This window comes from Anser anser (assembly GCF_964211835.1).
Source record: "Anser anser genome assembly, chromosome: 14".
In the NCBI taxonomy this organism is placed as follows: Eukaryota; Metazoa; Chordata; class Aves; order Anseriformes; family Anatidae; genus Anser; species Anser anser.
The window spans coordinates 11,871,527-11,883,922 of NC_139735.1; the positions used below are offsets into that span (position 1 = coordinate 11,871,527).

General features: G+C 61.2%; 1 protein-coding gene across 5 annotated transcripts in view; it reads right to left on the minus strand.

Moving 5' to 3' along the window:
* Positions 1–12,396, minus strand: part of CXXC5 (CXXC finger protein 5) — a 39,323-nt gene that overhangs the window by 3,191 nt on the left and 23,736 nt on the right. For 3 of the 5 annotated variants that reach the window (XM_083798115.1, XM_083798113.1, XM_083798114.1), the window contains exon 2: positions 2,081–3,092. In XM_083798115.1, the coding sequence (XP_083654241.1) occupies positions 2,081–2,866 (786 nt within the window). In that variant the 5' untranslated portion in view covers positions 2,867–3,092. Of the gene's footprint in view, positions 1–1,996; positions 3,093–12,396 lie in introns of all 5 variants that reach the window. The other 2 variants (XR_014572191.1, XR_014572192.1) reach the window with 1 other exon arrangement.

The window sequence follows — 12,396 nt, forward strand, 5'->3', positions numbered from 1 at the left end:
TGCTGACGCCCAGGCAGGACCAGCAGCCCATGGAGCTGCCCAGCTGGCTCTTCCAGGCAGCGGCATCTCTGTCCCCCCAGAACCACCGCCACCTCCAGACAGGGCTCCAGGGCACTCAGGTGGCAGTGGCTCTGCTGTCTGCCCTGAGGCTGGCCTAAGGCAACGCAGCCACCAATGCTGGATGATGTGGGCCGAGACTGACTGACACAGCTGACCTTGGGACATCAGCCAGGGTCCCAGGGTCCCACTCCCAGCCACACAGGGACACAATCTTGTTCAACCCTACCAAGATCAATGCACAGCACAAGCTGATATCCTGACAGTGGCATTGCAGGAGGATCTGCTCCAAAAGGGAGATGGCAATGCCCCAGGGCAACCTGTGTCTGCTCAAGCATCGCCAACTTTCCTCGACCTCGACAATCCTGCACCCAAGAAGGACAGGCCCCAATGCTACAAAATGGAGCAGCTCCAAACTCCCAGCCAGCTGCAGAATGGGAAAATAATCAAGGGGGTGACCGTTTCATGGTCTCCCCGTGCTATTTATCGTCCCCAAACCAGAACTGTGCTGGGAGAAGGAAGCGGCTCCTCTCTGGCTGATTCGAGCTCTGATTCTATTGACCCGCTTTAGGACTCTTCCGAAGAGATGAACTTTTTTTTTTCCTTTCTCCCTTTTTCCAGATCACTGACTCAGCAAATTAGAACAAGAATATAATTTAGCAATACAGCGGTTTTTGAAAGACACAGTCCCTCTCTCCTCATCCCCACTGCCCAAATAGATTTTTTTTCCCCTTCACTATTCATTCAGAGCTGATGCTAATTGAAAACGTAGAACATGGTTAGGGAAACAGTGGGTTATCTCTTTGGGAAGAGCAGTGCAGGGGCAATGCCCTCGTGCCAGGACGCACGATCCGGCTGATGTCAGGGTGACTTCTAGCCTTTGCCAGCTTTGTGGGTGCGCTCAGCAGCAGGAGGAGGACGAGGAAGCACAGAGGCACAGCTGACGTCTGGATGTGCTCCCACAGAAATCACACCCAGATTAGGCATGATACATGGGGGAGCCAGCAGACAGGTCTCAGCCCAGCACAGTTGCTTCCCATCACCCCAAGCCTTCATCCACATTGCACCCACCAGGGGTGACCACGTGCTGTGCCAGCCATGCATGGCCCAGGGTGAATTTGAATCCCATGACTCAAGACACCTGACCATTCCTGCAGTCCCCATGCCAGCAATGCACCTTCCCTGACCGTTTCAGCAAGGCAGCACCCCAACCCAACAGGGGGGTTCAGCAGCTCTCTTCAAGGGCCAACACCGCTGTGTTGACACAGTGCCTCACCCTGCAGAGCGTGGGCGCAGCGTGGGCAGGGGCCTGAGGGGACGCTCCACAAGGCACCAAAGCAGGCGCCCGGACCAGGGGCTGCATCCCACAGCACAGCAGCTGCCCCCGGCACTCACCCGCTCCTGGGAATGCATGGACTCAAGGATGCACCTGAATGAGCCTCACCGGCCTCTGCCCTGGGGAGAACAACGCCCCAGCACAGACGCAGCAGCCCCACATGCCAAATGTGCCCTAGCCTGCATCCTGTCCAACACGTGCTGCAGCCACTTCCCACCCGAAAACATGGGCGTCATCGCTCCCTCTTGGAACAAAGAGCATGCTGAAGGGCTGGGCTCCTAGTGCACCGCAAACACAGGCTTCACCAACACTACTGCTAACAAGCTCTACCCTGAAAAACACCTCTGCCATCTTTTGAGCCAGTCACCAGGTTAGAAACTGCTCACTGCCTTGTGGAGAGCTGACACTGTGACCCCTCTACGGATGCTGGCACCGGCTTTCAAGTAGATGCCAACACAAGGGCCACCATCACCCTGAGGTAGGGAGGGAGCCCAGCGGTCACCCCAGTACATAAGGAAGGGCAAGGGCAGGGACAGGGGCACTGGGAAAGCACACAATTCGTGGTGAGAACTGTTAATGGAAAAGAAAAAAAGTAAGAAGTACCAGGTGTTTTATTATCTAGGGCAAGATCCGAACCCAGGAGAGCAGCCCAAGGAAGGGTTAGGGTGCCTGACAGGGGCCGGTTACCTCCAGTGCTGCAGAAGGCTTCTTTTTGAGTTCTTCACATTTTCGGAATTTGCAAATCTGGTGGCCAGTTTTGCGATTCCTACAACTGCTGCACTGCTCGCAGTTTATCCGTCTTCGGCAGGGCGGGCACATGCCACATCTTTTCCGTTTCTTTTTCCCCGAATTGATGGCAGATGCCAATTCATTCTGCATTGGATACTCTGCCAAGCCAGCCATATGGAGCGCGCTCTCTGCCAGAAACACGCCAGCAGGGGTCATAATGAAAAGGCCTGGGTTGATGGGAAAAGCCCCCAGGTAAGGAAAATCAGAGGGGCTGTTCATTGTCTCTGCAGCTGAGACTGCCTCCATATCAGAGATACCAGTCCCATGGTCGCTTGCTAGAGGAATATGCTCCTGTACCACTCTTTTGAGCATTTCTGTCGACTGAGCAAACTGTTGTAGGGCGTTCTGTCCTTCTGAGGAGATTTCTGACACCCTGTCTAATTTGCTCAGCATACTAGAGATGTTTTTGTGCTTTGAGGTAGAATTACTTTTTTCCACAGTTGCTTCGTTGCCATTAGTTAAGGGGTTGCCTTTCTCTGAATGTTCGCTTACCGAGCTGCTGCTACCAAAGGTGGAATAGTGGGAGAGTGGACGGGACTTCTTAAGACTTTTGTTCAAAGGTTCACTTATTATTCCACTTTTGTTCCTCCTTTCGGAGTTGACAGGGGGATGAGAGTCATCTTGATTATTTTTTTCCGTCTCTGGCTTGTTCCCAGTGTCTTGATGGGAGCCCGAATTCGACATGGTGCACGGAGCAGAACAACAAAACCAAACCAAAAAAAAAGCACCCCAAAACCAAAGCAGAAGACCCCCAAAGCCCTTCTTGTAGCACCAGCACACCAGCCACCGGAGAAAGCTTAAACGGGAACGCTCATGAACGGGGCGTATCCTCCAGGGTCGACTGCAAAGGTCTTCAGTACAATTTCAGTGCAAAGACATACTCTGCGGCTCTGATACAAAACATACGGCTCTGGAAGTAGAAAATAAAAGAGAGTTAGTACTGGCAAGAGCAAACAGGCTTTTCAAAGCATCTCTTCCTCCCCCTGCAATGAAAGTCTCAGTGCCACAAACAAAGAAACTCCAGGGAACGGACCTCGGTGGAGATCCGTTCCGCTGCTCTTTAAAAGGGTCGCCATCCAGACAGAAATCGGGGGGCACAAAGGAAGTCCTGGCCCGGCAGCAATGTCACCGCACAGCTTAAGGGCTCTCTGTGCCTGCCGCTCCTCCCCCAGGGACCGAAACCCCAGGGAAGTCACGGGTCTCCTCTCCTGCTCTGCTCCAGCAGCGTGCGGCCCCGCAGCGGATGGCAGGGCAGGCGCCTACAGGCTGCCCCAACGCAGGAGCCAGAGCTGGCGTACCACGGCTCCCACACCCTCCCTGCAGATGCTGCTCGCCCAGCACAGTTAGGCTGCCCTCCTCATCCTCTTCCTGCACCCTCGGCCCCAGGCCAGCGCTGCACTCCAGCACTGGACGGGTGACGGGAGCCCCAGGGCAGCCTCAGCATCCACCTCCAAGCCCCTCGCTGCCCGCCTGCCCACCCGCCGGTGCCATGCCCCGGTGTGCTCTGCCCGCACGGCCACCACAGGCACCGCCGCTCCAGCAGAGGTGACGGCAGAGCCCTCTCGGTGCGGTTCCTCCGTGCAGAAGCAACGCCGCAGCCCCTCGGGCGCGTCGGGGGCAGCTGGGCCCAGTGTGGCTGCAAACACTTGTTGTTGTGAAATTCCTCCTCCTCCCCTCCCGAGCACGCACGCATGCACGCACGCACAGGCACCGCCAGAGTAATCAGGCTTTAGAGGAGAAAAGCTCCAGGGCTTAGCGGAGCAGGAACCCATGTCCCCACCCCAGCAACAGCTGGGGGAGGGCAGTGCCGGAGGGGGCCCCTCGCCTGCCACGCTGCCCTGGGGAGGCTGCGCACAGCAGCCCCCACGCAGGCAGCATTCCTACAGCCCCGCTGTCCCGCAGGTCCTACTCGCTGTGCAGGGAGATGGCCACGCACGGAAGGCTCTGCTGGGACCCCTGTGCCCAGCCTCCCTCCCTTCGCAGCAGCCTCACGGTGCCTGCACCCTGCTAGAGCCCAGGATGCTTCCTACGGACACAGCCCGGCAGCAGAGCTCTCTGCGCACTGCCTCACAGCACCGCCGTTAGATGCTGACGGGGGCAAGGTCCCCGTGCCAAATACCACATTACTGGAACAGGAAGAGAGCCCATCTCACCCCGACACAGGAGACAGCTCGCCTGCGGAGAAAAACACCCCCACCCTTGCACTAAAACCGCTTGCTTCAGCTGCTGCGGGATTTAAGATGCAGTGTGGATCGATGCAGGACTCGGGTTCCAGCCTGGAGCTCTCCAATTCACGTGGGAAGGGAGGGCTGCAGCGGCAGGACAGCCTGCCCTTCCGACTGGCGGCCACGTGTGCAGCGCCGTGGCCCAGCCCCGGGCCGGGCAGGGAGAGGTCGGCAGCAAGGCCAGGACGCGGCTCCGTCCGGGCGGCCGCGGGGTGCCGGGGAGCAGCGGGCCCCGTCCCCATCCCCGGCTCGCTCCTGCGGCGTTAGGACGGGTCACACCTTAATGACAAAAGCGACTGGTGCTGGGGCCAGAAGGGGAGCGCGGCAGGAAAAGCATCTAACGGGAGGATGTGAGATAAAGCAGCCCGGCGGCGTTATCTCACGCCCGCCTGTGACCGCCTTTCCTGCGGCCCTTCTCCTCTTCCGCCGCTCGGGGCGGCAGCCCTGCTCCCCCTGCGGCGGGCAGCGCCTGCCTCCGGGCAGCTCGCTGGGCAGCTGGCACCGAGCCGCTGCCCAGGTGAAGGAAGGACTGTGGCCACGTGGGCGCAGATCGGGGGGCGAGCGCCAAGCGTGCAACACCCAGCAGGGCTCACCCCGTTGCAGCAGGAGTGCCGGCAACGCCAGCGCTCGGTGCGGCACCCGATGGGTTGGAGGCTCCCGGGCTCCCCTCGCAGCGGCTGCAGGAGCTCGGTCACTGCTGCCCCTCCATGCCGCGGCCGGCAGGGAGAGCACAAAATGGGCTCGTCCCCTGCCAGCCACCTTGGGGGCCAGAAGAAGCCCCGCCGAGCACAGAGGCCCCACGTGCCTAGGCAGCGATGGGCCGGGGCTGCAGGCTGGCAGCAGCAGGCCCGCAGCTCCAACCGGCAGCGCCGCGTGGCTGCACAGGGCCACTCCGCTTTGGGCCCTGCCCCGCACACCCAGGCAGCAGCTCACAGCCGGAGCCAGCCACTGAGCAGGGATCTGCAGCCCCAGGGCACCGTGCTGGATCAGACCCGGATTTACCAGCCTGCCAAACTCACGCTTCTGTCCTCCCCATAATCAGATGGAGCCTGAGCTGACTCTGATATCACTCAGACACCTTTTGGGGCTCTTTGTTGCACTCCCTTCTTTGAAACCCCGCTGTGTGTCGCTGGCCTTGCTGCAGTGCAAGTGGGACAGCAGGATGCCCCTCACCTCCCGCAGCAAGCTGGGGGCTCGCTGCCAGCCGTGGCCCTGCCCATGGGGCCCCCAGCCCCATGCCACAGGACGGCAGGCTGTGGGCACTGAAGCAGGGAGGACACTGGATGCACGACGTCGGTCCCAGCTGGAGCTTGCTGCTGCCGCCAAGCCCCCCCCTATGCCCAGCTCCCTCCTGGCTGTGCTCCTGGCAGCCCTGCGCCTCCACGCCTCTCTCCGCACAGCAGCACGCTGCGGTCTCCGTCTCCATCAGTTATTTCCAAGGGCACATCTTCCCCCGCGGTCGGCCGTAACGGCCGGCCCTCTCCAGCTGGCTGTATCAGGAACCTGCTCTCTGGTCCCACCCCGCTGTGTAAATCAGGTCCCAGCAGCTTGGAGCCCCCCCCGGCCGGGGCTGAGCGAACCCCGCAGCCTCCGCCGACGTGGGCTGCTCACAGCAGAGCCTGCCAGGAGGGGAAGGGCTTTGTGTGCTGCTCGTAAATGGCTTTCCCCAAGGACAGTGAGGACCATGGGACTCCCACCCTCAGAGCGGCTGCAGGCAAGGCATGCGTGGGTCCCGCTGCTCCTTGTCCCCACCTGTCACTTGCAGGACCCACGGGCACCCCCGGAGTGCCCCACAGCAGCCTGGGCTGGGAGCGCTGCGCTTTAGGCTCTGCACCAGCGGGACGAGGCCCCCACAGCCCCTTCCCTGCTGCCCCTGGGGACGACGGCTCCCGGAGCCGCCACCGTGTACCCTCTCCACCCAAGCGCGCTGCCGGCCGTCGCAGCCGGGTGCCCTGGAAAGCACCCAGCTGCCGGAGCAGAGGGGCAGCCGTGCCGAGCCAGCAGCCCCGCCGCCGCACAATCCCACCATTGTCCCAGCTGCAGCTCCGCGGCCGCCAGCTCCCCGCCATCTGCACCCGCCTGGCGCTGCCTCCAGCTCCCGGGGCCCAGGCCGCGGGGTGCCCGGCTGCGGCGGGCACAGGCAGGGGCCCCCCCCAGCCACCGGGGCCACCCCACTCCCCCACACGTCTTGGCCGCTCTTCCCCAGCGCCCCTGCCTAGGTTGCTAATTACTGGGGTGGGGGGGAAGGAATTAATTATCTTAATCCCGTCTTTATGACTGACCCGAGTAAAGACAGAGACGCCCCCCCTCTCCGCTCCTGCCCCCCTTTGCGGCCCCCATTCCCTGGAGAAGGCGCCGGGCGGCGTCATCTGGGTCCCTGTCGGAAGGTGCTTAGCTACAGACGCGGCATTAAGCAGCATGTGATGCGCTTGCTCGCCCAGGTCTTTGCACCGCTCGGCTTAGGCTGGAGGCGTGCCAGGGTTCAAAGGGACACCAACAAGGTCAGGAGGCCCCAGGCCGGACCCAGTGGCCCCCAGCCCAATGCACAAGGTCCTGGGCAGTCCTGGAGAGGGCTACAGAGACCTGAGCCTACAGAGACCTGAGCACCATCCCTGCGGGATCCCCTGCAGCATGGACTGAGCCTCAGGACGGGTCTGGCAGCCCCCACCCCAGGGCCCGAGCTGCCCGTGATCTCCAAGAGAGCTGGAGCCCAAGGAGAGGGCTGGGTAGCCCCAGAAACCTGCCTGGAGCTGCCCCTCCATGGAACTCCCTGCCCCAGAGACCAGGAATGCCAGCCTGGACGCTCCCTGCATGAGCCAGCTGCGGCTCCTGCCATCCCAGCCCCAGGCTTCTCCTTTCCACGGGCTTCACCCAAAAGAATCCAAAACCTCCAGAGCGGCGCACCCCACTGCTCCCCTTCCCTGCCACAGCAGGGCTGCACCCGGGGCTCAGCTCGGTCCACCCAGTGCTACAGGAGCGCCGACAACTCTGAAAAAAGGTGGCAAGAGGAGCTCCCGTGGCCCAGCACCTGCAGGAGCAATCATCAAGCGGTGCGCGAAGCGGCTCCCTGATTGCAGGAGCCGTTTATCGTCAGAGAGGAGCGGGAGAGGCGCTTTGCTTCTTGTAAAAATGACGGACGGTGCTTTCCAGCCCCCCTGCATTATTTCACTGTCCACTGCCCAGCATTACTGGAAAGTAATCAGCTCCTTCAGATGTAAAAACTCTTGTCTTTAAAAATAACTTCTGCTTTCCTTTAATTTTAAATAAATCAATCTCCTCCCGTAAGAGCCACTGTTCGTTCAGCCATGCACAGACACGACTGTAAAGAGAGGAAAAAAAAGAAGAAAAGCTGAAGCCGAGGTGCTCCCAGGCTCAAGAGACAAAGAGAGAAAATAAAAGTTCAGCTTTTTAAATTCCGGGAGCGCGGCTCCCTCCCCATTGTGCACTGCTTGGTGGGCACTGGGGCCACGCCATTGTCTGGCCGGCAGAGGTGGAGCAGACGGACGACGGAAGGGAAACCAGCGTCTTTTCAGCCTCTAAAAAGGAGGCACTACGTGGCTGTAATTGTGTCCACCGCGGGGTTTTTGTCCCTGCTTCCTCCCCCCTCGCCCCTCCCCGTGCAGTCGAGGCAGCGGCCAGCCACCCAGCACGGCCCCCACCTCCCAGTAAAGCACTGGGACAGACACACAGGCAGACAGGCAGACAGACAGACCCACCACGTCACCGCCAGCCCTAACCCTTGTTGCTGCCCTGGGCTGGAGGCACCCTCACAGCCCAAATTGCTCGGGGCGGGGGGGGGGGGGGGGGGGGGGGAGGTCAGACGTGACCCCTGCAGCATGGACGATGGGCATGATGCCAGTGGTGGGGGTGTGATGGGTGTCCCAGGGCGCCCGTGGTGCATCCTGGCCACTTAAAAGCCAAAAACACATGGGGAAACCAAGGTGAACCAAGGCAGGAAGGGAGAAATCAAGCCACAGTCTCCCAAGGCGAAATGTCCCTGTAGGACACCCATTCAGCAGGAACGTGGGGCCTGTTAACAGGCACTGGGTACCATTAGATAAAGACAAGGACATCCTTCACCTACTCCATTTGCAAGTCATCATCTCTGTCAACCCAACAGCCCCCAAGCTCTGCTCTTCGCATTCATCCTCCCAAAAACTGGTCCAGCCAGAAGATCAGCTCGTGGATGCGCAAAGAAAGTTACCACCACCCACTTCAGGACATCCAGGGAGGGCACGGAGGCTTGGGTTTTTTTCGGCAGTGTTGTAAATGCAAAGCCTCGCCCTAGGCACTTGCAGGTGAACTGGCCAGAGGTGTGACAGGTCGCCAGATGGGCAAGGAAGGGCTGGTTGTGGCAGCCGCTCTGCTCCTCTCTGCTACCGAGGTGGCACTGGGGGACGCTAAGAAGCCAACTCCTGAATTAAAAAGGCTATGGAAGATTAAATCCAGCATCTGGAAATAGCCCTGAAAGCAGATGGCAAATCATCATGGTGCTCAGAGTGGCTTCCACCGGCCTTCTCTTTGCAGACAACCGCTCCTGCGGTGCCTCCCAAGAACAGCTCTGGGCACGCACACAGCCGGACCAGCGAGTGCCAGGCGCACCGTGCCACACTGCCCACAGCCCACGCGCCCACCAGGGACGAGCAGCGGGGCCACGCCGCCTTCCTGTGCATGCCCAGACCAGCGGGCAGAGAGAAATGCCACCTCCCCAACGGCTCCTGCCTTGCACAGACCCACTCAGACCAACAGCAAAGTGCCCTGGCCCTCCTCGGAGAGCACGACTGCTGCGCCGAGCAGACAGATATGTCACCAACAGCATCGCCACCTCTGTGCCGGAGGGGAAATGGGAGAGCCAACCTCGTGCTGCCGGCAGCACCCCGATCTCCTCCCCGCCACGGTCCAGGCAGCTGCTGGCCCCACGCTTTTGAGGGACCCGACCTGCCCTGGTGCTCGGCCACCACCACGGGGACCGGCCACTGCCTGGGCCCACGCGGGCCCTCGGGCTGTCCCACGGCACCCAGCTGGGAAACGTGGCTCCGTCCTGCCTTTGAGGGGTGGTAGTTATGGATTAAGGAGTCTTAAATGTCAGACGACCAGGCGCTCCCTCGAAATCCACTTATCTCCGCTGCCACTTGGAAGGGCCAGAGCAGGGCGGTTATGGAGATAACGCGATTTGAAACGTCCATCCGAGTGTTTCAGGGCTCCATTTGCCCTGTGGACAACTCCAGGCGCCTCCTCCCCCTCCTCTGCTCACACAGCTGCTGCCCGGGGACCCAGGCAAAGGAGAGCCCAGCCACAGCCAGCCCCTGCAGCCCGGGGACAATGGGGGGCTTGGCAGCGTCACCTCCCCCGGTGCTCTCCCTGCACGGCTCAGCCTCCCCCCCCCTCACCCCCCCACCCCGTGCCAAAGCTGCGCCATTCGCTGCCCAAATCTGAAAACGACTGTAACTAAAACCTACCAGATTGAGACTCGGGAAGCCCCCCCCCCCGCCTCCCCCACCTCCCTCCAAATGGGATTGAACAGATCTGTGTTTGCAGGAGCCGATCTCACAGCCAAGCAGCATCTGACATTCACGCGCCGTGGCACGGCTCCGCTGGGGAGCGCTTCCATGCTCGCCCACTCCCGGCCCGGCGTCAGCTCCCCGGCACCGTCCCACGCCCAGGGCCGGAGGAGGAGGCACGACACAAAACGGGTGCTGAAGAGCAAGCACTTCGGTAAACCCATGAAATCCCGGATAATAACAGGAGGTGCTGTCCCCTCCAGACAGCCAGCAAGCCAGCACGCAGTCTGTGGGACGAGGAGGCACTGGTCCACCTCGGAAATGAGACATGGTCCCAGCCCACCAGAACCACCCTGCAAATCCCCCAGACCTTCTTGGAGGGAAACCTCCAGCACGAAGGGTGCAGCTGAGCCCCCTCAGTGCCTCCCCATCACGCTGCCAAGGGAGGTGGCCGACACTATTTCAGGGCTGCGGTGCTCAGGGGACCGGGCCGACCAACCCCATGGGGAGGGCACTGGGGACGTTTGCTGCTCGCCAGGCAGTCCCATCCCAGCAGCCGGCAGACACCGAGCCCACGGCTGCAGCATCCCAGGGCAGGAACACGGCACCGCAGCAGGCACCGCTACCCGAGCACTGCCCTACCCCAGGGGGTCAGAGCAAAACTGAGAGAGTGTCTCAAAGGAAAGGACCTGAACCCCTCCAAGTGGGAGGGGACATAAGAGGGAACCGAAAGAGGTTTTGGCAGAGACATGCCGCTTTCCCTTGAGCCAAGAGAGCTGCAGGGAGCCCTCCCACCGAGCCGCCCCGCCACGGCCCTGGGCTCCCCGGCAGGAGCACCGAGTGCCGCAGAGGGACCCCGGACAGCCTTCGCCCGGGGAGACCCCCCCCAGCCCTCCAGAGCTACGAGGCCTAAGACGTGTGAATCACCACAGTTAACAGATGGGCCGATTAAAGCAGAAATTACTTGGGGTATAACTGATAACCAGGTCACAGAGAGACTGATCAGCATCAGCAAAGCTTCTAGAAGTTAATTAAAAACAAAGTTGTAGGCACAGCAGCATGGGAGTATTTGTTGATGAAGAGCCCCAAATCCATCAGTGCCACGTCCAAGAGCAGTCCCAGCACCAAGGCCCCTCTTTCTCCCAGCTCTCCCAACACCACGTCCCCCCAGAACCCCGCAGGTTCCGGAGGCAACGCGATGGCAGAGCACCCCCTGAGGGGATGCTCAGGACCCCCACGGGCAGCAGGGCGAGGGGCCAGCTCGGCCACGCGCCCCAGGAGCTGCGTCACCACCCCATCAGGCCAGGGAGCCAGAGGCACACCCCGCAGCAGGCACACGTGTGACAGCACTGGGGCCAGCTCAGCAGATCCGCGTTTTGTCCTCGGCGCGTGGCAGAAACTTCACGGCTCTTGGTGATGAGCCCGGTGGCTCAGGGGCTGGCGGGGCAGGGCTGCAGCCTCTGTGCTCACGCCGCAGGAATGCCCAAGCACAGGGATCAGCCCTGAAGGAGATGCGAAAGAAGGGGCGCAGTGAGGATGTGGACCAGCCGGTCAGCCCTCTGCCGGCTGAAGATGTGGGCATTGGAGAGGACCTGGTAGCATCTCAGCCTCCCACAACAACAAAAATCACCCCCGAGGGCTAGGCTGCTGTGCTGACAGCAGTAAAAAATCAGCCCAGGGCCCTGAGAGCGCCTGCACCCAAAGAGGGCCCTCATCCAGCACGCACGGGCTGCTGCTGAAGGAGTCATTTTAACACCAGGAAGGTGGCTGTGCCATCAGGAAGCAGCCGGGGTCCACAAATGGCAGCTATTGACAGATGTCTAATAGGGCACAGAATAATCCCATCTTCCTCTGGGAGGATTCGGGTCGCCCTTGCCCTCACTGGGGGCTTATCCATTGTCTGGATCTGCTTGTGGTTGTTATTTTTGGTCAGCACCATGTTTTACTTGGCCATGCCTGCATAAGAAAAATAGGAAGAAGAAGAGGGAGAAAAGGAGGAAGGCTGGATGGCCAGGGCTGGGGGTGGGCACGGCACTGCTCTGTACCACGGCACAGAGCCCCCAGCACCCCGCAGCCGAGCCGCGCGGGCTGGTCTCCTCCCAGCCCTGTGGCACTTTGGGCACAACCCCAGCTCAGTGCAGGAGCTGCCCCGTGCCTCCAGGAGCCCCAGGGGACTGGTGAGGAGCGGTCCTCCCTGCAGGAGCTCTGGACCCACAGCTCCACCCAGGTGGGAACAAACCCCAGAGCTGCCTCATCCCCCAGCCTTGGACCCAGTCCTGTGCTCCCCGGGCAGCGGCCAAGCCCCGCTGGTGCACCTGGGGCTCCCCAGAGGTTTGGGCTTCCCAGCGCCACCGGACACCACTCTCAGCACAGCCGGTGGCCCGGATCTGCACCCAGCCCCCCCCCCAGCTGAACATAACGGGGGGTCAGGGCAGAAAAGGGGGCGAGGGGAGTCCAGGAGCTCCCAGGGCAGAGGAATTAAAGTTGT